Raw genomic sequence first — 26,156 nt, 5'->3', positions numbered from 1 at the left:
TCAGTAGTTGTAACTATAGTAAAGAATGCTTAGCATCTTGAATGGAAAAAAAAAAAAACAACAAAAACAACAAAAAACCAAAAAAACAAAAAACAAAAACAAAAAAACCCACAAAAAAACCCCAAACAAACAAACAAAAAAAAAACACCAAAGAAACCAGAAACAAAATCCCCACTCCTTAAGTTGTAAAAATGAATCCTAGGAAATGAGGAGCAACAACTGGTGAGCACTTCTGAATACTGTGGTTTAAAATTTTCATCGAAACACATAACCTTGCAGAAGACAAGAAAAGGTGGCAACTCTCCAAGGTATCATTCAAACATCTTTTTTTACAAAATGTACTTTTCACTTTTCAGCAATGCTAAAGATTCATAAATTAGACATTCCTAGAATTACACTTGCTATGTCTGTAATTCAAGCTCTCTTAATTCATTCCTCTTGTGTATATACTGGTGAAATTGCATTTTAGTTCAGCTCAAAATTCGCTTATAAAGAGAACCCCTAAATCATTCCTGCCTACCATGTCTTAGTTACCATGATGGAACAGTTTCACAACCCCTGAAACAAAAACATGCCTCTGTTGGAACTACCTGACCTGATTCCAACAGGCTAAGTCTGATAACCCTGATAAATTTCCAAATAAATTCGTTGTTCATTGATCAGATCTGCAGCACTATAGAGCAAAGAAGCATGCACTCAATCACAGGTATATCGAAAGTCATACACCTAAAAAGGCTGAAATAAGATGCAGATATAAGTTATTGCCAGAATTGTGATTAAAAAGTATCTAATAATTTCTGAAGCCCTGGCTTCCCAATATTAAGAATATTCTGTCATAGGTTTGTGTGTAAGAACTGCCAGAACCACACAGTTTGTTAATACACGCAGAGATCAGGGACAGCTTGCAATTTTGCTAATGCAAGGAAAATTCTGTGTCTTTATGCTGGTAACGAAGCTCAAACAAATATTAAAATTCCATGGGGGATCAGAAATTCTGAAAACAAAACCAAGTGGATGAACATGAACTGTTAAATCAACATTCCATTGAGTCTTTTTCTTTGTACTGAGTTTCAGAATGAAGACATCAAATACCAAATGTTCCACATGGGCAGTATTTACTAATTGGGCGTTACTTATATCCAGTAATTAAGAAGTGATATGTCAGCAGGGTCCTGAGCAAAAGACCATATAATAATTATTTGACATGTTTTTGTAGAATGTTGCAAACTACTTGTAGCACAGTTCCCCTGCATGTAGGCTTCAGCTATTAAAAATAACCCCAAGAAACAAAATTAAACTTCTTTCCTCAACTCCCCTTGTCTTGATATTACAACTCAAGGACACTTTCAATTATACTGTATACACTGAAAACTCTATCCCTGGACATTTTCAGTTAAAAGCAGTATTCAGGTAGAAAGATTGAGTTAAGAACTGGTTTTGCGTCCACAGCGGGGAAAACCACTCTGATGCACTCTCAAGATGATTTCTGATAACTCACAGCACAAAGCCCTTCCCCACATTTTATTCTTCCAAAGCCGAACTATTAGAAGAAAGGTAATTAACTATTAGAAGAAAGGTAATAAACATCTACTACCCTAAAATTTTAAATCTACAGCCACATGGTCCATACTATCAAAAAGATAGTAAGAAGCCCAAGACCAAAATTGCACTGAAATCACCACTGAGGCCTTAGACTTCTGAATTCTGCCTGCAAACTGAAAAATATGGCCACAGGCTTCAGTGCTTTGCTTTCTAACTTCCAAACATCTGATATGTAGGAAAATCATGGGTAACTCCTCCTCTGTAAAGTTAACCAAATCTTGGGTGTATACAATGGTTCCCCCTCCCCCCCAAATTTATCAAAATCACCTCAATAGCACCATCATACACTTGAATTTTTCAGCAAGCCTTGCCAAGAAATTTCTAGGGTAAGACAAGAACATCTTTCTATATAGATAACATTAAGCATAAAATTCAGTTATTTCTGTTTCTAAAAACATTGATCTACAAGTCAATGCCCAAGAAGCACTTGACCAATACTATTAAAACCTTGCCTATTGCAATAAACTAATTTCTTCACAGCAATATTTGCATGAAAAAGTCACTGAAAGATTTTACAGTAACAAAATATCCAGAAGGCAGAAGTTTTCCTTTAATTCTGAAATGCTTGAAATACCTTGGTATAGCTTACCCTATGACTTCTGTGTCACTTAAAACCATACAAAAAACTTCCGTGTTATGTACAAATAATTCCAATTCTACACACCTTACTGGATTTTAATTGCACTTCACTGAGAGACACTGCACAGCTATACTGGATTTAATTATTAAACACATTAAGACATGCCACTGAATTTAAGCAATAATTTTAAATATCAGTCAAAATGACAAGATGAATAATAAAGTTATTTGGAAAAATAACATTTCCTTAGTATTTGTTTTCCTCTGTTTCAATGACAAATAATATAAATCATTCTGTAATAGATGAAAGCAGGAATACATTAATAAAAACATTTTAAGAACATGATTGATAGAGACCCCATGCTGGGAAAAATAAATTATTTTGTATAATTTATTCCGCATAACAATACAAAGTGGGTTGTTGGCTATTTTTTCCCTGATGCTGCAAAAGTACTGTTTCAGTTTGTGAAAAGAGTGAAATCTAGACCACAACAAAATCAGTAACACCTCCATAATGTTTTAGTTCTACTGATAATATATAATTATCAACAAACTTTTATCAATTTCCTAAAATCCAGACAGGCACCAGGCACTTGAATAAATTAATAAAATAGTTCCCTAATGTTTCTGCTTCTGCTTGAGATAAAGAATATGTAACATATTTTTCAACTATATAAATGGTTTAAGTAAGAAAGATCATTCTCATCCCTCCCATCTTCCCCAAAGCAAGTAAAAGACTTCATTACAATCCTATTTTTAACTTTTTCTCTTTTATCACAATTTGCAACAGACCTTCCAGACTCAAAAGTAAAGAGTAACCTTTGAATGAAGAAGTTCCACTCTTTTTCTACTGTATAAACTGAATTTCTCTTTCATTCCTCAACAAAGTTTAACTTTGAGAAGTGCAGCTTCCCAAAATAATTGCTCAGGAACATTCTTAGGCTCAAGTTCTGACTCTTCTGGCTATTCTTTTATTGAGCATTATTTTATTGTATACAGCCTTCTAAACACTAATTTTTACAGTGAATACGTAAGGACAGGAATAGAATATTGAGATTTTTTACAGTGATTCTGTCAATACCTGTAGGAAATGCTGCCCAAGCAATAGCAGGAGATGTAGTCTGCTTTTCACCATTTCCAAACTCATAACTCTCTGCTGCCTGGAAACAAGAAGAAATTGTTACATATTTTACAAAATGCTATAAATGTCCATGAAATAGTTCAAAACAGCTAAATTTCAAATCAAAGTTATCCAAACATCATACCTCAAATCCTCCAAAGTCATCATCATCCATCTTTCAGCAGGCACTAGAAAACAAAAGAAATCTTGATTTTAAAACATTTTCATAACCTTATCCCCCGCTCGTCAGAAATGAGCATTCAGTCCTTCCCCCTAGTCTCATCTCTACAGCCTACTCAAATTCTCCATCATTTGTAAGTCCTAAAACAGATCAAGGAGCCTAAATAAGAACTTTTTCACACAGATGATGCAAGACCAAGAACTGCAAGATCTCACTTAAGAAGCACTTTTTTATTGATTGAGTTGAATACAAAAAAATGGGTATTTTACAACTGAATTTGAATAACTTCAGGGGAAAACACAAGCCCTGCCCATGAACACAGTCCACCATCTTTTGAAAGCAAAAATGCAGGAAAAGCTTTCTCACAGAGGAAAATAGGAAGATGTTACCTAAAAGTTACATCTAAAGATTTCAGGTATAGCAAACAGGTCCTCAGTACCTAAACAAATGGTACTACAACCATCAAATAATCTAGTCTGGATATATATGTATCTAAATATGTAAAATAAACAAATAAATATGTCCAGGAAATAGGATTTCTGACCACCAGATTCCAAAATAAATTATTATCTTCACTCACAAGGAAAACAACCTATCTTACTGCAGTCATGATCTACCATGTAGATCTTGTATAATTTTGTGTTTATGATTTAAAGCATAAAAAATATTTTCCATTGTTAAGTTGCTTTTCCAAATCAGCACTGTGATTAAATCCAAAAAGATTTCCTGCTTTTCCCATCTCTTCTTAGCTGTCTGGCAACATCAGAACAAACTGCAGCTTGGGACAAGACTGCGGTGAATTTCTGGAAATTTTTCTGCTACCACAGAGGTCCGTCCCTAGGTTTCATGGAGGAGCTGATTAAGATTTTACAAACTGATCAGCATTTTTGACTTTTAGCCCTGAATTCTGTGGCATTTGGATATATTTATAGTTAAACTGCAGTTCCTTTTTAAAAAAAAGCAGGCTAAGTTACTCAGCTAATGAAAGCAACTCAAGATATACAAAGCTGTTGAAAGAAAGGTATTATGTATTAACAAAAAATACATATCTATAATTCTGATATGTAAATGAAGGGAGATCCAAAAAGCCTTTATGGTCTTTATGGACGTTAAAATGTTTATAAAACTAATTGACTTCAGTTAAAACAGTCTATGGGCTGGATCAACTTCTATTACTGCAGAAAAGATGGAAAGGGACTGTTTATAAGAGAGTAGGTTTAGATTGGATATCAGGAAGAAATTGTTCCCTGTGAGGGTGGTGAGGCCCTGGCACAGGTTTCCCAGAGCAGTTGTGGCTGCCCCATCCCTGGCAGTGTTCCAGGCCAGGCTGGATGGGGCTCTGAGCAACCCGGGACAGTGGAAGGTGTCCCTGTCCCTGGGACTGGGTGATCTTTAAGGTCCCTTCAAACCCAAACCATTCTGTGATCCAATGACAAATCATCACTATCACAGTGTAAGTATTTTATTAAATTCAAGTATTGTTCAATAGTCTCATGTGACATAAGAACTAAGTATCTTTTTAGGGACCACGAGGTGTCATGTTGGCTTTGTGCTGGTTCTGTGCTGGTTCATTGTCCAAGAGAGAAAGAAGATAGTTGGGTATTTTTCCCATCAATGCTAAGGTTAATTGGTCAAAACTAGATTAATTGGTCACTTCATGCATTCTATCAACATTCAGAGCTTTAAGACATAGCTCAAGGATACAGCACATGTGTGCACCAATGATGGATGGAGACTGTGTGGACAGCACAGGACTGCAGATGGAGACAGCCCAAACTGAGAATGTCACTGTATTCATGCCACATTCTGGGAAAACCCACCCAAAGCAGACTGGTAATTGACACAATCACTGCAGAGCACAGTGGTCAGGTAGCAAGCAGCCAGCTGCACAAAGGGAGCCTTCAGAAAGGCAAACCTATCTTATCTACACGCTCTGTATCACATCAACAGGTCTTACAGGCTCTACACAAAATCCCTTCAGAGCAGATTTTCTCCACAAAGTGCATGAGATGTTATTCCCATCGTCCCAGAACTGGTATGTCTCAACCAGGGAAAGTACATTCAGCACTGTATTTTAAAAATACAAACTGGAACAAGTTCAGAGGAGTTCAATGGGAATTAAAGCAATTTTGGAAAGGCATGCTAAAATGGAGAGGCTCTTAAAAAAATAAAAGGCAAACAAAAATATGAAAAATCATGTTCTAAGAAGTGATTTAACTACTTTGATTTCTCTTCAAATACAACACTGACCTGAGGCAGTAAAGACAGAAGGCCCTGTAAGGAAAACATGTGAGGATTTCCATTTCTCCTTCAAGAACATTTATAAGAAACTATGCATAAATAAAATGGAACTTTTGATAGAGAAAAAGAATGCAGGGCAGAAGAAAAACTGGAAAGCAACCTGTTATTGAATCCATCATCTTTTTTATTGCATTTCACATACAATTTTTTAAGTCTGGTAACAATCCCAAGGCTATTCTGACCTAAGATTACCTTTACCCCACAAAATTTAAACACAGACATTTTGTGGCTCTAAGAGCGTGATTTATTTATGAATTATTCCACATGTCATTCCAAAGGAATAAAAGATAAACAAACTCCAAGCAAGTCTCTGTAGTACCAATGGTGTTCTTACATCTAGCTGTTAATCCTCCAATTTCCAATTTTTCAGAGACCCCACAGGAATTCCAGGAGAAGTGATTCCCCCCAAGTGAGAGAATTCTACCTCTGTTTGCTATTTGGGAGTGTATAATATATATTCATACAAATACATGCACTCCTGTTTCAAAATGAAATCCTGATTTGTTTCTATGCTTTGTTTGCCGTGGAAAAAAAAATCTAAAAATACCAGAAACTGGGAAATTCTGTGTGTGTCACAAATATGCAGGCAGTAGATTAGGATAGAAAGCATAGAATAAATCCTGAGGGATGCTGATATAAACTCAAAAACTCAAAGGTGCTAGGTTCCCTTCAAAGAGAGTTGGTGCAAGAGTTCTTATTAGGAGATGCCTTTCCCAAAATATGATCTATTCTTGCATAAAAAGGGAGCCTTTTGCAGGGAAAAGGGCCACATCAATGTTATAGGAATTGTTTAGAAAAAGAAATAGGAGACATTCACAGTCCTCAAAGTACTGTGCATTTAGCTCTAAAAATGTATTAATAATTCACTATAAATGTAACTGAGAACAATGCTGAAAATATGATCAAATACATAATTTCTCAATTCTATCCCTTATTCTCGTGATGGAAATGCATTTCTGGTACAAATAAATAAAAGAAGTAGCCTAACACCTCTCCTTAGAACTGCAACAATTTTGGGAGCAAGTTCTTTTAATCAACCTTCTATTTCAAAATGGGGAATCAGACTTTTCTTTCCTCATAGGGTAGGAACATTATCTGTGGCACCGGAATAGGAAAGAATACATTAAGTGCTGACAATCTTCAGGATTTGAAAAATAACAGAAAAAGACAAAACAACCCACACAGTCTTACCATGACTAAATGTGGTCTCTTGAAATATGCCCGATACTGGAATTAAGTAACTGTAAAATTGGGCAACAAGAAGTTGACCTCAAAATTACAGAGTCATAGAAATTATGGTTGGAAAAGACACAGTAGGTCATCCAGCCCAGGTCATTTCCAAAACATTACAGCTCTCAGACAGCCATGTCCTAAAAGGCTTGAGAAGCTCTCCAGTCACACGCCGTGAAAAGAAGGAAAGTTTCCATGGACAACGAATATGCAAGCCACTGAATTTTGAGTAGGTTTTATCAACAAGTTTGTATCCACCAAATGGAACAAAAACTCCTGCCAAAATTCAGACCAGCGGGTCATCCAACCCAACCTCAAAGCAGGGTCAACACTGCATTTCAGATGAGGTTGCTCAAGACTTTCTCCTGCACAGCTGGTAAGGCTGCATCATGAATTTATTCAGATTGATGTGCATACCTGAGAAGCTCACAAGCTTTCCTGTGTCAGCTACAGTCACCAAAGCCTGGCCAGCAGCTTACAACAGGTGAGGAGGACTTCATGAAATGTGCTTACCTGACAGGCACACCACAAGCTTGTTTTTATACGCAGGTATAGCAAGAGTCATTCCCAAGAAACAAGGCAAAAAATGTAACCTGGAGAAAAAAAAACCAACCTCTTCCCCATTCCAACAGTTAGGGTGAGAAAAAATGTAATCCCACCAGAAATCCTGGTATTCTTCATATCCAAAAGGCAAAAGTGGTGGAAAGAACAAATGGTGAATTAAGAAGAATTCCTCATTCACATCCACCACTGGTTAGTGAGCATTCAATTTAATCAAGTCCTGATCTATTACTTGATAATCCAAATTTGTCCAGGTAATAGAGAACTGATTCTGCCACGTACAACCAAGTGACTTCTGTATAACCTGGCCTGTAAGTTTGAGTCTGAGGCTGAATTTTGTACACTTTAATGGAACAAGTGGCAGAGTATATGGCTGTTTGTTTTGTCAGAAGGGTGTCTGTGGAGCTGCCTGAGGGTGGGGCTGCTGCATTTGTTTTTCTGGCAACCCCAAGGGGTGGGTAACTCCTATCTATGACAACCTATCAGTTTTACTTTTATTCTTATGTTTCCTAAATGCCTCATCCAATGTGTTCAGTCCAGGACAGGCTTATTAGCTGTTCCTTGACTGGACATAATATAGACCACAGCATCTGAAGAATAAATCTTTGGCCAAAACTGCAGGCTCCAAAAAGTCTACCCAGGATAAGTATGACATTTAAAAAAAAAAGAAACAAAAAAACCCAAAACAAAACGCCCAATAAGTGGTAATTTAGAAAGCATGTACACTGGTAATAGCTCTGTGATAAAGAGCAAGGCAGATGATAAATTTCTGTATCACTGAGCTCTAACCAGCTCACATGCACTTTTCCCCATGGCTTTGTCACCAAAACTCCAAGCACCTCCTGCAAATTTTAAAACAGGAAAAAACTTCCTTCTTCTTACCTAGCTGATGTAGGCTTTTCTCCTCATCTTCTGCAGGAGATAGGCACTTGGCATCTTAAAAACTTACAGTAACTACTAAACCATTATTTGGAAAAAATTAATTACAGAATAAACATATCCCAAAGGATACCTAGCTCAAGAAAGACCAGAATATGAATGTACAGCATAATGAAAACTAAAATATATTTAGAGCATTTGTAAAATTTCCTAAAGAAGAAAAACCACCTTAACAATTCTGCATGCTGTATGTCCTACCCCACTGTAAGACAGGGAAAACCGGGCGACACTAAAATAGCAGTGCTCTCCATCACGTTCCAGTGGGGATTCCATCATAAAAAGGGACATGTGGGAAATCTCCCCTGCCAGGAAGCAGAGTGCTGGTCAGCTCCCAGAGTGAAAGGCACAGTGACAGGGCTGTCAGCACCTTCATTTTAACAGGGGACAGGAGCCTGCCCACCCACATCTTGAATTAAGACACTTCAAGGTTCCAGAGAAAAAGAAGACAACAGAGAATGTGTCACAGTAATTCTTCTATGGGAACTGAGGCTGGTTCATTCAGCCTCGACAAAAAGAGGCTCAGGGAGACATTATCAGTCTCTACCATTCCCTGACAGGAGGGTGCAGCCAGGTGGGGGTCAGAAAGAAACGTTTTTGACCACTTAGTCCTTTTGTCAGGAGACCTCATGAACTAAAAGATCCAAAGTCTGCAAGAAGCATGTAAGATTCCGTATCCTATGATGTGATGTTCCACACCTAGCATCACCAGTAATTTTGAAATAACTCTACTTTCACATGCCAATGCTGCAAGGTACAAAACAGCACCAGAAAATAGCTGCAGCATTTGTATCAGCTTCACGCAGCAAGACCATGTTACATGGTCTATAGGACTTCCATAATTGCCTTTTTCCAATGTTAAAAGCCTTTTTAGAAGGAAAAAGAACCATATAGTATAAATAAACACCTTAGCTACACATAGCCTTTATTAAAAAAAAATTTGAATAATCATTAGAAAGAATATTCTCATCTTCGTGGTCCTGAACTAGTATGAGAACGAACCTCAGAGACTCCACAAAAACTGGTATTAAGATAATCTACAAAACCAATTACATAAAAATCTGTGGTTTGGAATTTGAGGGCACTCTTCTTCGGCATATACCTTTTGTCTTTTTTAAACAGTGAGTAAAGCAGGAAAAAGCAACAAAGCACAAATTAGAAGTCCATTTCCCTTCCATAGTTTGAACACAACTACACAAAAAAGAAAGGAAGAGTTTCTCTTTCACCCACAAGAGGAAAATTAGCTCTGAGAGGGCAAGTAATGGTTTTCAAATTAACTTAGGACACAGAAGGGAAAAAAAAAACAACAAACCACAGCACCACAACCTTCTGTGGAAAACACATTCAAGAACTGTCAATTCCTCAGCCATATCCTAGAAGAAACTAACCAAGAAAACTGGGAAACCCATGTTCTGTGAAATTTCCTCCACCTTTCTATATCTTTTACTTGAAAAATACGCTTATTCTCTCTAGATATTCAAAGATGATTTCAAATAATACATTACCTATTCCAGCAGAAGTATTAAAAAATGGTATTATTCAGCGTATTTCAATATCTGCAGAACCTATCTTTCCCAAGACTTAATTCTAACAATTTCAGGAACTCAAGGATTAGAGCCTTCAGTCTTCACCATAATTGGTTTCTTGTGACCAGAACATGGAAAGGCTAGTTTTAGCTTTACAAAAATAAGGAAACACACAGTCAACCATTTTTTCCATTTTTCTAATGGCCATGTCAAAGCTTTCTCTATCACAAATATCCTTTTACTTCAAAAGCCACACATTTTAACAAAATGCACATAAATTTCTGTGAGAAGTCTGGAAAAGTGGATACAATTCAAACATACTGTGCTTTCGAAGAAATCCCTTTCCTTTCACCAAGCCTTTTCCCCATCCACCTCCAAAAAAATCTCAGAAAACAGCTTAAATTAAACAGAATTAAACATTTGTGTTAAGTACAGCCAGGCAATACCTATAATTAATCAACATCAAGTCCAGAACAACAGTCTCTGAAACCCGATTCAGACTAATAATAATCAGAAGGTCTGGAATTTAGTTTGTATTCTATGGGGAAAAAAAAAAAAAAAAAAAAAAAAGCTGAGAAAAGCCTTAATTGTCATCTGCTAATAAGGTCATAAAAATCAGACACCATGTGCCCCAAAGTGCTTGAGAAAAACTTACCATAGTAGACTAAAAACTCTGATAAATTGGGCACAGGCCACTAAAAGAGAGAGACAGGCTGTTCTCAGAGCTGCACAAGGATTAGGACAAAACCCCTAGGACAGAAGTTGGAATAGTGAAAATTGTGACCAAATATTGGAACAGGCTGTCCATAGACATGGTGGACTCTCAGTTCCTGAGGATAATCACAGAGAATTTAGCTGGCCCCTGACCCACCTGTTCTAATCAGATCTGCTTTACACAGAGGTTTGGATAAGAAAACTTCCAAATGCCCATTCCATGGATGGTCTATGTTTCAACGTGTTCAGTTTGATCCACAACAGCATCATTAAAAGAAAAAGTGAATCCACTTTTGACATTGTTCTACAGCTGAACCTTACTCATACCTAGCAACATCTATCCAAGATCATTTGACTGGGTTTGCTGATGACAGAAGAACCAACCTCAAGGGAGGAGCATGAAGGGAAAGAGTAGCTCGAGAATCTTCATTGCTGTAAGAGGAATAAAAGGAATGAAAGCCTCATGAAATGAATGCCACAGCAAAGATGTAGACAGACTCTTGACAAGGGCCTGGAGTCACAGGACAAGGGGCAATGGATTCACACTGACAGAGGGGAGGTTTAGATTGGATATCAGGAAGAAATTGTTCCCTGTGAGGGTGGTGAGGCCCTGGCACAGGTTGCCCAGAGAAGCTGTGGCTGCCCCATCCTTGGAAGTGTTCCCAGGCCAGGCTGGATGATGCTCTGAGTAACCTGGGATAATGGAAGGTGTCCCTGCCCACGGCAGGGGGTCTGAAATTAATGAGCTTTGAGGTCACTTCCAACCCAAACCATTCTATGATTCTATGTTTCTATGAAATATTTTCTTTATGAGTTCAATGAAAAAATGTCTGACATAAATCTCTGTACTGAACAGAAACGTTTCTTGAAAAAGGCTGAGGCAAACTTTCAGCATTAAGGAAAAAGTCCTGACAAGAAAGCAAAACTGTATGGGGATGATGCTTCCTTGAAACTAATAAATTACTTTGTTAATTCATTAATTAATTCAAAACCTTTCCTAGGAACCATTAAGTGGTACTATTTGATCATGAACATGGTTAAGACATTTACAAATAACAACTCTTTTTCTCAAAAAGAAAAGTCTAACCCTTCATAATGAATCAATGGCTCTGTGAGCCAGTTTCAGTAGTCTCAGCCTGTATCTTCCTCTCTGCCTTAACAAACACAGTGCTTTGTAATTCAGGGCTTTCCTCTCAAGAGAAGAGCTGATATCACTTCCAAGAAGTCCATGCAATTGGGCACTCCAACTTATACGCTTGTTTTTTGCACAGCGCTGATCTAGGAACACAACCTTTTTACTTAGAAGCAAATAAAGGGTACAGGAACACCTTCTGTTAGGGGTTTGGGAATACTAGAACAAACCATGGCCTTTCTTCTACAGTTCATGTAGAAGATAAACTTAAGAAATTGAGAGTTTAAAAGCAAAATACTAGGGTCACGTGTTTCAAATGCATTCCCACTTAAAATATTACTGAACTTCAAGAACTCAAACTGACAACTGAAATTCTCCTGCTTCTCCATGTTACTGCTACTAAGCATCATTAGCAAATGCAATAAATTCTTTTGATTCTTCTACCTGCAAATCACAGTAACATGCTTTAACAGAACTTAAAAAGAGGTGCCTGCACAATGGAGAAGCTTTCCAAGAGTAAAAAACACCAAGTTCTGCCTCAAGCGAACTTTGTCACGGAACAGGTATGTGAAAATAGTAGGTTTGACACAATCTTAGTAACAGCAAGAGCATCACAGCAACACAATTTAATATAACAACATGTCAAACAAAAATCTAAGTCTTTGAATACATTCTCATGTGAATGTGTGGTAACTTGCACTAATAAATGCCATTAATGTTATGAAAAGAGTGCTCAAGACCTTTCACATTAAGAAGGAATATATGCTTTACAGGAAAATAAAAAATAAAAAATCCCAACTAAACAAAAACAAACCCAGGGTAATACCTGGTTTTGGCACGATGCACTGCCTAGGAAAATCTGGTGCTGAGTGAATCACTTACTCTAAAAACCAACACTCCTTCACCAGAAGAATCTTTGAAGTAGAAAAAGAGAAAAAAAAACTTTAAAAATTCTATAGATTATTTTTATGCACTTAAAATGAAGCTTTTTCTGTTAATTAAAAGTGAAATAAGATAGTAAAGGTCTAAATATAAAAGATAATCAGTAGACCTGATAGTTAAATATTTTGAAAAAGATACTCTTTAGCTTACATATACAGAGTTCACAAAAACTGTGAATTGTCAGCATTTACAGGTTATCATTCTAATCTTATGTTAGAAAAGCTGAGACCATGGATACTTTAAAAAAAACCCAAAGAACCAAAAAAATGCAAAAACTCAGCAACACATGATAAGATAGGATTATACTAAATAAATACATTATGTAAGATAAGACTGTAGTAAATAAAAATGCACAGGATTCTTTTATCATTACTCTTTGCCTCCTAATGAACTATAAGACTTACATTTCCAATTCATAAAACAACTCCTCTCAAACCCTGGAAGCACAGCACTTCTCACAGGGACAGGTACTCATTTTAAGCAAAAGAAAAGATATCAAGCTATTTCTCTGAGATGACATCCTCAAAAATAGTAACAATTATGTCTCAGATTTTCAAGTCCTTCTGATTTTATATGAGTCAGTTGCTGGTCTTGAAAATGAAAACCTTAAATAATGCTAATAATATTAATTTATCCAAATCACCTATTATAAATTCAGATTTTATGGAAGTTTAATGCAAACCCTGAAATACAACACAACTGGTGATCAAAAAACCCTTCCAATCCTTCATTTTACAAGCTCTAGATATACTGTCAGAAGCAGAAAAGGCCAGATATTACTCCCCCTCTCACACAGAAAGAAGAATGCATCATCATTGCGTCTTTTTCCCCCCTTTGCTAATACTTAAAAATAAGATTTGATGACATTTTAAGCAGAATAATCTTATTTCCCGTACTCTCCTAAAGAGATTGTCTGTTTCATGAAGAAGCAACTCATGATGTGACTTAAAATTCATTTTCATATGACTCTTAAGAAGCCAACTGGAGAGGTTTCACATCGTCCAACTCCCAACTCATAAACAAGCAAAATGAAAATGCTAATGTGCTTTCCAACAGAAAGCGCTGCTGCCAAAATGTCTGTGCACATTATCTTCCTTTTTTTCATCTTCCTTTTTGGTCTGCTCCTAAGCATGCAACACAACACTCTTCATCACATGACCTTTGACCAAATGGGTATTATCATAATTGTATGTTCTCTGTTGCAATAAAAAAAAAAAAAAAAATTCTCACAGAAAAGGCCGATTGCCATCAATGCCTTTGTAATATGCTGAAGGAGCTGCAAACAGAGATTCCAGATCAGGCCAGAGTGAAAACAGAATTTAAGATCAACACCTAAATGCTTTTCTTTTAATCAGCTCACAATACTTAAAAATAATTTATCACTTCAGGTTGATTCTTTATGCCTACTATACCTTTCTAGAATACAGCCCTTCTCTAAGCCCAAAGCCTTTGACAAAGATTTGCCAGAACTACCAGGCCCTTCTCAGAAAGCGGGAGATGTTTCCTGAGAGGCTCCATATTCAGCAAGTTACCAGGACATTTAAGGACCAAGTATGTGAAGAGGGCACTGATAGCAAGAATATCACACATTAGTTGACAACTAAGCCAAATTTATTTCTCATTCAAGGACAGTTAAGCTCCTCCCATCAACCCCAAACAAACAGACAAAACCAAAATACTCCACATCTTCCCGGTTTAAAAGAAACCAATCATTCCTTCTCTCATGCACTTTATTTTAAACCACAATTTTATAAATCTTCTAAGAACTTTGCTAAACTGGAAATAAATGCATGCCTAATAGATACTCATCCTAAAGGATAAAACTTCCATGCACACAGAATACATGTACAAGAACAAAATAGTAAAAAACTGCAGTGGACACTTAGTTATTTATACAAGCACACAGTGAAATCAGAAATAATATACTTGAGAATTCATGGAATTATTTAAGGTAACAAGGGCCTAACATATTCACAGAGCTTAATGGCTTTTGAAACCAGCACTGTTTAAAGAGAACTACTGAAATTTATCCAGAAATTACTATGCAAAAGTATCCCTTCTGGCAATGCTTGGAAAACCGGCAGAACATTCAGGTTCCAAAGTGCAAACTACACGTAGAGTGATATCTTTTAACTATGTTAATTACTGGGCAATTACACAGTCTTCAGTCAGCAAAATTCCCCATGAAAACAAGTTCTGCTTGACTAAAGTCAGCAAGAAAAAACTTGAATATTAGAAAAATAATCTACACTTACACTCAGTAGCAATTAAAAAAAAATGCATTTACCAATTAAAAGTTTCAGGTGATAACTATAATTTTCTGTAGAGGCTTTGAAAAAAAATGTATGTGAATGGCCAACTTCAAGCTAATTCAGTCATCTTCTAAAATATATGATTGTAAAAAAAAAAAACAAAAATAACAGAAAAACTCACAAGTATCTTCCTTCACTCATAATGAATACTATGTTAGGTTATTCCTATAATCAACTGACTACCTTCCCCAGGACAAATATTGCACAACACACAACTTACACAGAAAATTAACATGCAAAACACTTCAATAGATATGAGCAAAGAAAAAACCCTTTTATTTTAATCCGAAGTAATTTTAAGAAAATCAAATCCAGAGCATTTCACAAGAGCAGCTGCTCGGGACAGAGCCTGATTGGCTGGTACCAGAATTCCGACCAGGAGCCAGCCTGTTCTAGTCCGCCTAAGACTAGGACTAAACTCAACTCTGAGAATGTTGGTCTACTTTCAGCCTTCCCTCACTTTTTTATTTGGTGTGTGGGTTTATAATTCAAACCTTACGAAGGACACTGGACTGGATTAATTAGCAAGAACTAGTAATTATCAGCCCATGCTCTACCAAAGACACTGTTAGTGTTCCATCCTTTGCTAGCTTTACCAACTCCACATGTTCTGCAGTCATGTAGAGCTAGACCAGGTTAAATATGTGTCATTTTAAATACAAGAATTTTTCCTTGAGATTCAATGTTGACATAAAAATTAGCATTAAAAATATTTCAAAAACCCCCTCAAAACTCTTTTTTATTAACTAGACACTGTAATCAGATCATGGTGTATTTCACACCAGGAGGAAATTGGAAAGATTTTAGCACAGATGCAACTGGAAGACAAACATTTAAAATAAAAATGTATTATGTCTTTGCAACCACTTTTTAAATTTCTTCTTCTTCTTTTTTTTTTTTTTTTTTTTTAAGAAAAAATATTCAAGTATGTTAGAAGGAGAATTGCTTCATTTCTGAGTGTTTCACATATACTACATCTAGATAATAACCTGAAAAAAGTGATTTACATTTCTGTAACTATTTTTGAGCACTCTTGCTACTCAGTATTCATGCATTTTACTAAAAACGTGTCTTTAATACAGTTCACATCACAAAAACTCAAAAAATTAACCACCTCCATCTTTCCTAAATACACTCTGGAATATGTTACGGCAATTTAGCAAGGCAGTATCTTCTAAAAACATTTTGAAACTTTTAACTGACAAGTTAATTTACTAACAGTAATGGAGCTCAGTCCATTATAAATGAATTACAACGGTGGTTAACTTGTAAAGGTATGCTCTGAAAGTACCTGGGATTTATACCACATTATTTCTGCTTGCTGTAATCAAAAAAGAAAAAAACAAGACACAAAACAAAACCCCAAAAAAACAACTACCAACTTTGCTCAACTGTGAAAGTACCACTGGGGCAACACAGGTGTGTGTACACAGATACAAACTGATATAGATAGATGATATAGATATATAGATATAGATACAGATATATAGATATAGATTAGATGTAGATTATATAGAGATATAAGTGATGTAGATGCAAATATAAACTATATAGATATAGATGATATAGAGAAAGATACAGATAGATATAGAGAAAGACAAAGAACACACTTATTTTCAGATAGTAAAATGTAAAGGATCTATGTATAGCAAAGTCTTCAGGGCACAAAGTCAATTTAAATGAAATAATTTCCAAACATAAGTATATTGCCTCAGTTTTTGAAATTCTCAAGCACATTAGTTCTTGTCTCTTCTCCACTTCGAGATTCTTAAACCAATATTGCTCTTTCAACCCCAACGAGAGGGCAAGTCAGCCCTCTTTATTTAGACATTAAAGTCCGTTCATAAGTGCGTTTCTAAGGATAATTTAACTAAATCCCAGGTACGCTCAATATTGATGGAAGTTAAATAGCTGTGTCATACACTTTTTAAGCAGTCTTTAACTAGGAAAAGTATTTCTCAAAGTCCTAAAGCAGAACCTATGTTTTAGCTCCTATTAATAAAATTAATCTGGTCCTGGAGTATCAGTATCTCATTTTATCATTTTTAAGTGGATTAAGCAAAAGAATTCTTAAACTCAGTTTCTGAGACCCCTTCCAGAGACAGTTTCCAATGCTATTGTCCATCAGTGCCAACCAAATGTGCAGGAACTTGTCCAGGCAGGAAAAAAAAAACCCAAATCAAAAAGGGGAGAGGGGGTGTAAAGTGTTTTGGGTACAATCAGAAGAAAGGTAAACAAGGCAGATATCCTGGTGGGAGCATGTTACAGCCCACCCAGCCAGGATGAAGACACAAATGAAGTATTCTCTAAAGGACTGGGAGAAGTCTCATGATTACTGGCCCTTTTACTGAGTGTCTGCTGAAAATACATCACAGCAGAGGGGAAACAGGACTGCAAGGATGGTATGAGGTTCTGCAGGGAGGAATTTAAGAGGGAGGATCCCAAGCCCAACTAAAACTTCACCTGGCTACCGCCATAAAAGAGTACAAAAATGATTTTATAAATACAACAGCAAGAAAAGGAGGGCTAAATCTCCATCCTCGTGGGATACAGTGGAAAATAATAGTGAAAAAGAATGAGGAAAAGGCTGAGGTATTTAGTGCTGTCTTTGCCTCAGTCTTCAGTAGCAAGACCGGGTGTCCCAAGGGTACCCAGCCCTGAACTGGAAGAGAAGGAGAGGAAGCAGAACAAAGCCCCATATTCCGGAGGAAGATGCTGCTGTGCCTCTCAGACACACACACAGCTCTACAGGGCTGGCTGGGATCTACCTCAGGGTGCTGAGCAAGCTGCTGAGAGAGCCCACATAAACACTTCCAGTCATTTACCAGCAGTCCTGGCTGTTTAGGGAGGTCCCAACTGGCTGGACATTAGCCAAGTACTCCTCCCACCTAAAAACAGAGAGGGAAGGATCTGACCTGATCTTCTGTGAAAAGGTGACCCAAGTTTTGGAGGGGGGAAAGGCTTTGGATGTTTTTTACCTGACTTTAGTAAAACTTATCTTTTTCCAATGTTTTCACCTGGAGAAACTTGCTGCCCCTGGTTTGGACATGTACACTCTTTGCTGGGTGAAATAAATGGCTGGGTGAACAGGCACAGAGTGTATGGAATGTTTGGTCTGAAGAAAAGGATGCTTGGGGGGAACCTTCTGGCTTTCCACAACTCCCTGACAGTGCAGTGCAGCCAGGTGGGGGTCAGGCTCTGCTCTCAGGGAACAAAGGGCAGGAAAAGGGGAAACAGCCTCAAGCTGTGAGAGGAAATGCTTAGATGGAATACTGAGGAAAAAAATCTTCCCCAAAGGGGTGGTCAAGCACTGGGAAAGGCTGCCCAGGGCAGTGGTGGAGCGACCAACCCTGGAGGCATTTCAAAGGCATGTGGATGTGGCACCTGGGGACATGAGTTAGCACTGAACTTGGCAGTGTGCGCTTAATGGTTGGACTCAACCACCCTAAAGGTCTTTCCCAACCTTAACAATTCCGTGATTTCAAAATAACTTTTCTTCAGTCTATAGTAGATCAGGCCAAGGTACTGATTCTTCACTGTGGCAACTTACAAACTAAAAGCAAGCTTGACTGTGGCATGTGTATAATGTGGAAACCTCTTCAGAAACTCACTATTACACTATTTCAGAAGCTGCAACCCACGGAAACTCCTTTTAAGAGCTTAATGGCAAATGCATACTAAAATATTTTGGTTTCCATCTAAATCTACACTAAATTCCAATCCTCAGAGACAGGATTTCCACTTTATTTCTCTCTATACACACACACTAAGCTCAAGAACGGTAACATAGTAAAGTGTTGTTAAAAGTTTTGAAAAAAGCAAGCCTAGCACAAAGAACTTGACTGTAGGTCTCTTTTCCTTAGAAATTCTGAAAAATCTCAAACATCACTGTCTGCAATAAACAGAAGATACTTAAATGAAAACGTAAGTATTTAATATAAATTGATACTAAAACAAATTTAAAGAAAAAGCAACTCCACCTTTCTGTAAATCCAACTCAAGATAAAAAAATCCTAGCAGTGGGTTCTGGCAAAATATTTAATGAGGAATAAAGAGCTACAAGACCAAGTTCTGGCAACAATACACAGAATATTGGATAGCTTTTACCTGCATTCACTTCATTCAGAAACCCTAAGGAGACATAGCACAAACATTAAAGAAACACAGAATGAATTTATAATATTTAGCACATTATTCAGTACATTTATTTATTTACAATTTTATGGAACCTTCTAAAAGAAAATAATTTCTAAACCTTTGGAAGTTTTGTATTTCAAATCTTCAAATTTTATGCGGAATCATTTCACTTGAATATAAACACCTGGGAAGGAGACAAAAAAATTACCTCTGAGCTTCTAATTTTAGGGCTTGTAAGGTTGTGACAAAGAATCCTTTCATAATCTTGTATACTGAGATCAAATTGCTTATGAATTGATGTAATGGATTATTAGTTTCGGCTTCCCAGACGAAGGGGGTTTGTTCAGCTGGGTTTTTAAATGCTAAACTACTTCCAGGGCTAGGTTAAGCAACCTGTCCCGCTGCAAAAGATTATATTCTGTTTTTGTGAGCATGGTTATTAATGGATGAAGCACCTCTAAACCTGTTCACCTTCTTCCAGATTTCTTCTGCCTCCAGCTGATGTGCCCAAAAGTCCATGTGCAATGGCAAGGACATCTACAGCAGTGATAGTCTTGAAAAGTCCACAGCTTAGAGCAAGCATCTGTCATCCCTTTCAGCTCACATTTATTCAATATCCTCTCCCACAGCTGCATCCCGTCCCCAGAGCTTTCACAGAACAGAGTAGTTCCAGCTACAACGGACCTACAACAATCATCTGGTCCAACAGCCTGACCCCTCACCAAAAGCTGGAGCACATTAGGAAGGGCATTGTCCAAGTGCCTCTGAGACAAGGACACGCCTGGGGCACTGACCACCGACCTGGAAGCCTCTGCCCTGCCTGGCCACCCTCACAGAGGGCACCCTTCAGCCTCCCTCCCTCCAAATTTTGCCAAACCCAAAGTCCTTGGTTGCTCCTCGCAGCACACACCTTCCATTGTATCCATGCTGAAGTAGGGAATTTCCTCTCCACTTTCATACACACTCGTTGTCACTTGAAAGAGATGATTGCCAGTTGTGAATTTTTCATCTTCTACTCAGATCAAACGATGCAGTGCCTTGGTGTGGCTGTGCTGCCACACAAGAGCTCTCGTGAATGCAGTGGTTCATAGCCAGAGTGCAATTCTCTAGCATGCACAAAAACTGAAACACGAGCAGCCAGCACGCTCAAACACTGATAGCACTTGTCTCTGTGCACTGCTTTTCTATAAATAACACAGCGTATTAAATCTCTTTTTAAGTCCTTTGTTGAAGGAAAAGCAACAGTTCTAGTAACACATCCAAGGCTACAGCCTTGAAATTACTAGTTTTCATATTAGAATAATTTGAGTTTGGATATTTTGCACCTCAAGATGTGCTTGCACATCTTAAATTCTTCATTTCCAAAGATATCAAGCTGTAAATACTGTCAGCCCATAGTGCCAGATTCCAACTGTATTTCTACAAGCAAACTTACCCTCCAGAAGAGACTGCTTTGCCCTGTACACATCTGCTACAGCCTTATAATTCAGAGGAAAGATAAAGAGAAGCGAAAGTCTCAATTTGGAACCAACTCTGTTACCAGCATTATTTTAATTACTTTTTCCAAAAGCAAACGAACAGTACCAACCATTACTGTTGCATAGTCACCTAAAATCAATTTCTATATGTGCACAAAAATTTGCCATCTTTTTCAGGACTACACTAAAATGAGAACAGTATTCCTGGAGGCTATGGAAGAACGGGTCTATGGAAGAATGGGTCTGAATCTTACTTGTTTCACTGGAGGTGCAAACTTGCCTGACTATTTAATATTTGATTATTACAATGCCATATGTTTATCAGATAAGAAGATTCAAATTTAGTTATTTAATCAAGGAAAGTGCTGAACAGGTGAAAACTCTACATCCTAAAACTTACCACAGTTGTTCATGGGAGCCCTAAAATTCAGGATTTAGCCCTATATAATTTTCACTAAGTGGAAGTTTTTAAGACTTCAAAGTTCTGCAAATTGACTGAGATTTGAAGTCATTTTGTTTTGGTTTGGTTTTCTTTTTTACTAAATTAGCACTATAGTTTAGATATGCTTGATTTTCTTAAAACTAAAACTCAGAACTTCTGCAAATATAACACAAGATATATTTTAAGCTAAACCCATTTCCAAATTCTTCTCTGAAAGACATTCAAAACCTGAATTTTAATCATTCCAAAGACAACTAGAAAAACCTGCTTTTCTTTTATGGGCATTATATAGGTATGAGAAATATTTCTCTTTCTGAGAATCCAAAATGACTTTATAAATATTATGACCATTCCTGTAGCTGTGATTCAAAGGATTGGAAAGTTTACCAGGCAGTGTCTGTAACAAGGTGATCACAGGAAATTTTAGCCTCATGTACACCAACAAACTTAAGGCAGACACAGATGTCACATAAAGCTGCAGGAAAACTGCCAAAGAACTCTATAAAAATTACATCCCTAAAAATCTCTTGAGGAATTTCCATTGCCACTTGCATGTGTAAGTAAAAAACTTAATTCACTTTTCTTAATTCAGAAAGTCCTCTGCGATTACTTGGAAAGAAATTTATGGGTATGTAATTCTGTTCCTCCAACCACTCCCTAGAATGCAATTTACATTTTTAATGGTTTAATTAACAGAGTGGACAGAACCCCCAGAATTCATTTCAGTCACACCTAAAATAAATCTGCCAACTGAACAATGGAAAAGGAAAAAAGCCTGCTTTGTCAGAAAAGCAAAATTCTTCACATTGGTCAATCCCAAACATTTCAGGACAAAGTAATACAAATCCTACTGTATGCTAAGAAAGTTTAGATAGTATAATTCTACATTAATAAAAATCACAAATCATTTAAATTTTATCTATAAAAATAGTACTACTTCTGGAGACTCAGGTCCAGAGACTACATACCTTTGCTTAAAGGATGCTTAAAGGGAAGATTAGGGTTGCAACAGGCCTTATCAGAAAAGATAAATCCAACCCTCACGTTTAAGGTATTTATTTTTACTAAACCAGCAGGGGTTATTTCCACATAAATCTTAAGTCTTTAGAAGTATGAGGTAGAAAAACAAAAATCAAGCCCTGCATTTTGAACTTCTGATGCAATCTTGCATTCACAAATGCAAATCAAATGCATTTACAAATGCAAATACAAATCTCAAAGTAACGAAGTAATGGAGCATAACAGATGTTAACATACAGTGTCTGAAAGTCACCTGGAAACACTTTTTAGATGATCTGCCACTTACACTGCACCTAAAGGTAGATTTAGTCCACATGACTTAAGATTTAGAGTCTGAAGCCTGAGCCTTGGCGGGTACTGGGGGGAAAGCCCTACCAAAAAAACCCCCCAAAAATCAACCAACCAACCAACCAAACAAACAAAAAAACCAACCCCAAACCAAAAACACAAAAACAAACCAGCTGAAAAAAGCTGTGAGTATCAACACTCGTTTAACAAAAATTTTTCTCCTTCATTATTATGACCAAATTAGTTTTCCATGGGCAGAAAGAAATTCCCTGTAAGGGCACTTGAGCATGAAGCACTGCAGAGATGGACAGCAGCAGGTTACACCACACATGAGCACATACACAGGATACACACCCTGAACAAACCACACCTTGAGTACCTGAACATGGGCAGGCAGACACTGTGAACCCTACATTTAAGGACTCACAGAAAGTGTGTTCCCATCATACCACGAACTTTTTTTCCATTTGGTGTTGCAACCTTTCCTGGAAGCTGGGTTTTCAGTAGGAATCCAGCCAAGCTCCCAGAGACACACCACACTTAGATACCTGTCTCAGCAGTTCTGTTAAGATTTGGGGAGTTATTGCCCTTTAAGACTGCAATCCAATTGTTCCTCTGGACCAGAAATATGCTTCACAGAATAACTGCATTTTGTCACCTCTAAATCTGTGTGGCTGTCATCAGCCTCACACCACAGAAGCAGCTAACAGTGCCTAGACAGCAGATACTGTTCACCAAGCTCTGGCAGTAGTTGTGTCACTTGGAAGGAAATGTGAAGGAGCTGGCCCAACAGCCACGGTGTTCAAAGACGTGCAAAAAACAGTCAAGGAGCTCATAATGAATTGCAAAAGGGCTGAAACTGCACTGGTGCTCTAGTGAGGGATAGTCTGATCCCTGGGTCTCAAAATCCTTGCGGAGGTTTCTGTGTGAACGTGACAGAAGCAAATGTGTCAGCTGTTATGCTCAGTTTTCAACCATTCCAGGTAGATCCAAACTAGTAGGAAGCCTTAAACTCAATTATAGCAATGGCCAGAGAAAGATTTGGAAAAGAACAAATCCAAAGGTGACAAGACCCTATTTTAATCTCAATCTGCTGTGCACATGACCCACCAACCCCCTGAGATGAGCTAAAGCAAAACACCATCTCAGCTTCAATGTCCCAGACTAACAGTAGAAAGTGCTACTGGTGGAACTATTCACACAGACACATTGAGGCAGAGAGCACATAAATTTTTCTCCTGTATTTAACGGTCTTCCTTTCAAAATATTCTTAAGAATCTCTTTAAGAGGCTCTGAAAAAAGACCCTGGGATTATCTACTCTTCACTGGGCATCCAAGCATCACCTGTTTGAACACTACTGTGATTTTCTTCTTTCAGATCCTGCCAGCATGAGGATCACTACTGCACTCAACAGACACTGTCTGCCCTGCAGGCTGTGATTGAGGATGGCCAGCAGTCTGCTTCCAATATTAGGGAGTGAGAAACTGAGAGCCCCTGAAGGAAAAACAAGGAAGTAATTACAACACTTGCATCAACATGCACTTTAGACAGTCAAGCCATGGATGTGGACGTACTGAGATCATGGTCATACATTCAAAAAATGTATGTGGAAGAGCAAAACCTAAAGAGCAGAAAGGCAATCAGCCAGGAAGTGCTGAAAAAAAACCTATTAAGCAGGTCTACTGAAACAGGTCTTCATGCACTGTGACAAAAACTATCTGAAGTTCCCTTAAATGCTGCAGTAAGGTGGCAAAAGATGCATTCATGGTGCACAATTGGTAGGCAAATTGGTAGGCTAAGAACTAAGGTAGAAAAGAAAAACTGCTTGTGAGATAAACTACAAGATTCTGACAAGAATCAATGCTGCAGGCAGAGTTCATCATGACAATATCCAGAGCAGAAGGGTAGGCTTAGGCACTGAGGTATCAAGGGGACACAATCAACTCTATTACAAAGACCAGACCTCTCAAAACTCCGAAAATGTTTAAAGATCAGATTTACAGAAAGTGGTTTAGGTGCCTAAATATTCTGAGATATTTTCAGGAACAGTTCAACACCTAACTCTGTTTAAAGTAACAGATACTAGGTGCCCACACACCTCTAAAAAATCACCCAGGATATTTCACAACTAAAATATTCTGGACAATGTTTGAAAGCTTGGCCATGTACAGTTTGGCCTTGGCAGCAGAAGAGCAAAGAACTCATAGCCAGGATTTCCAAACCTCTGGGCTAGAGAACTACTCCAAGGGTTCTCCCGTTGACAGGGACACCAATTTTCTGCTGTGAAGAACAAAGGCGCAGGTAAAGAGAGCAAGGCCCCGACTGCTCCTCTGAACGAATTCCAAAATCCCCTCTTGTAGCGATCCTTATGCCCCAGCATTGAGGACATCACCAGCGCCACACACGACTGCCAGCACTGCGGCGCAGGGAGGGCTCGGACGGGTCAGGCAGGGGCAGGTGAAGGGGGAGAAGGCAGGTGCAGGTAGGAGCAGGCAGGAAAAAGCAAGAAAGGGCAGGAGGAGATAGGTGAGGGCAGGTGAGGGCAAGTGAGGGCAAGTGAGGGCAAGTGAGGGCAAGTGAGGGCAGGTGAGGGCAGGTGAGGGCAGGTGAGGGCAGGTGAGGGCAGGTGAAGGCAAGTGAGGGCAAGTGAGGGCAAGTGAGGGCAAGTGAAGGCAGGTGGAGCAGGTGGAGGCAGGAGGAAACAGGTGAAGCTGCAAGCAGGTGGAGGCAGGAGAATGGCGGCAGGTAGAGCCGGACCTCGAGGGGCCCATCCCGCAGCCACGCTCCAGCTGGGCTCTGCCGCCCGCCCGGCCAGCTCCTGGCTGTGACCCGGGATGGCAGCGCTGTGACCCGGGATGGCAGCGCTGTGTCCGGGATGGCAGGGCTGTGACCCGGGATGGCAGGGCTGTGACCCGGGATGGCAGCGCTGTGTCCGGGATGGTAGGGCAGTGCCCCGGGATGGCAGGGCAGTGCCCCGGGATGGCGGGGCCGTGACCCGGGATGGCAGCGCTGTGACCCGGGACGGCAGAGCTGTGTCCCATGATGGCAGCGCCGTGACCCAGGCGGGAGCAGCGCCGCTCCGCCCGGCCCATCCCGGCCCATCCCGGCCCGTCCCCGCTCCCCGCCGGCGCGGCCTCACCCGGATGTGGATCCGGCCGCCCCCCCGTGCCCGCGGCCGAGGTCACCTTGATGCCTCCGAGCTGAATTGTCTGTCCCCGGGCTGGGCTGTCTCACCGTGTGCAAACGCAACCGATGGCGTCAGACTACTTCTACAATACGTGTTGCTTAATGAAGGAAACAACCTTGTGTTTGGAGCATTGCGTAAGATTACATCACGGGATAAATATGTATTAGGTAGGCGGAGAGCAATGGATTAGATAGGCGGGTCCATGTGAGTTTTGCTTATAAAAGAAGTTGCCACCTGAGCGTGGGTTGTGGAAAGCCCCGTCTCGCGCCCTTTAGAGGATGAAGCGTATCTGTCCTGTAAATATTCTGAAGTGCTCTGGCTGTGTTTAGGGAGCTCCTAAAGTCGGGAACAGCCCCCGCAGCGCCTGCTGCTCATCCCGGCCGGCCTCGGGCCGCCCCCGCGGTCACTGGCCGTGCCCGGCCGCCGCTGGAGTCACCGCTGGAATCCCGGCTGGAATCACGGCTGGA

General features: G+C 39.0%; 1 protein-coding gene across 2 annotated transcripts in view; it reads right to left on the bottom strand.

The window, feature by feature from the left end:
- CCDC91 (coiled-coil domain containing 91) overlaps positions 1-25,828 on the bottom strand; it is a 113,385-nt gene extending 87,557 nt beyond the window's left edge. Inside the window, exons 1-3 of one of the 2 annotated variants that reach the window (XM_066319568.1) lie at positions 25,688-25,828; positions 3,447-3,489; positions 3,263-3,341 (exon numbers count right to left, since the gene is read on the bottom strand). In XM_066319568.1, the coding sequence (XP_066175665.1) occupies positions 3,263-3,341; positions 3,447-3,476 (109 nt within the window). In that variant the 5' untranslated portion in view covers positions 3,477-3,489; positions 25,688-25,828. The remainder of the gene's footprint in view (positions 1-3,262; positions 3,342-3,446; positions 3,490-25,687) is intronic. The other variant, XM_066319567.1, reaches the window with a different exon arrangement.
- Positions 25,829-26,156: the final 328 nt, after the last annotated feature.

Source organism: Sylvia atricapilla, chromosome 5, assembly GCF_009819655.1.
Source record: "Sylvia atricapilla isolate bSylAtr1 chromosome 5, bSylAtr1.pri, whole genome shotgun sequence".
In the NCBI taxonomy this organism is placed as follows: Eukaryota; Metazoa; Chordata; class Aves; order Passeriformes; family Sylviidae; genus Sylvia; species Sylvia atricapilla.
Note: the sequence above shows the minus strand (reverse complement) of the source record. Positions and strands in the feature narration are given on the sequence as shown.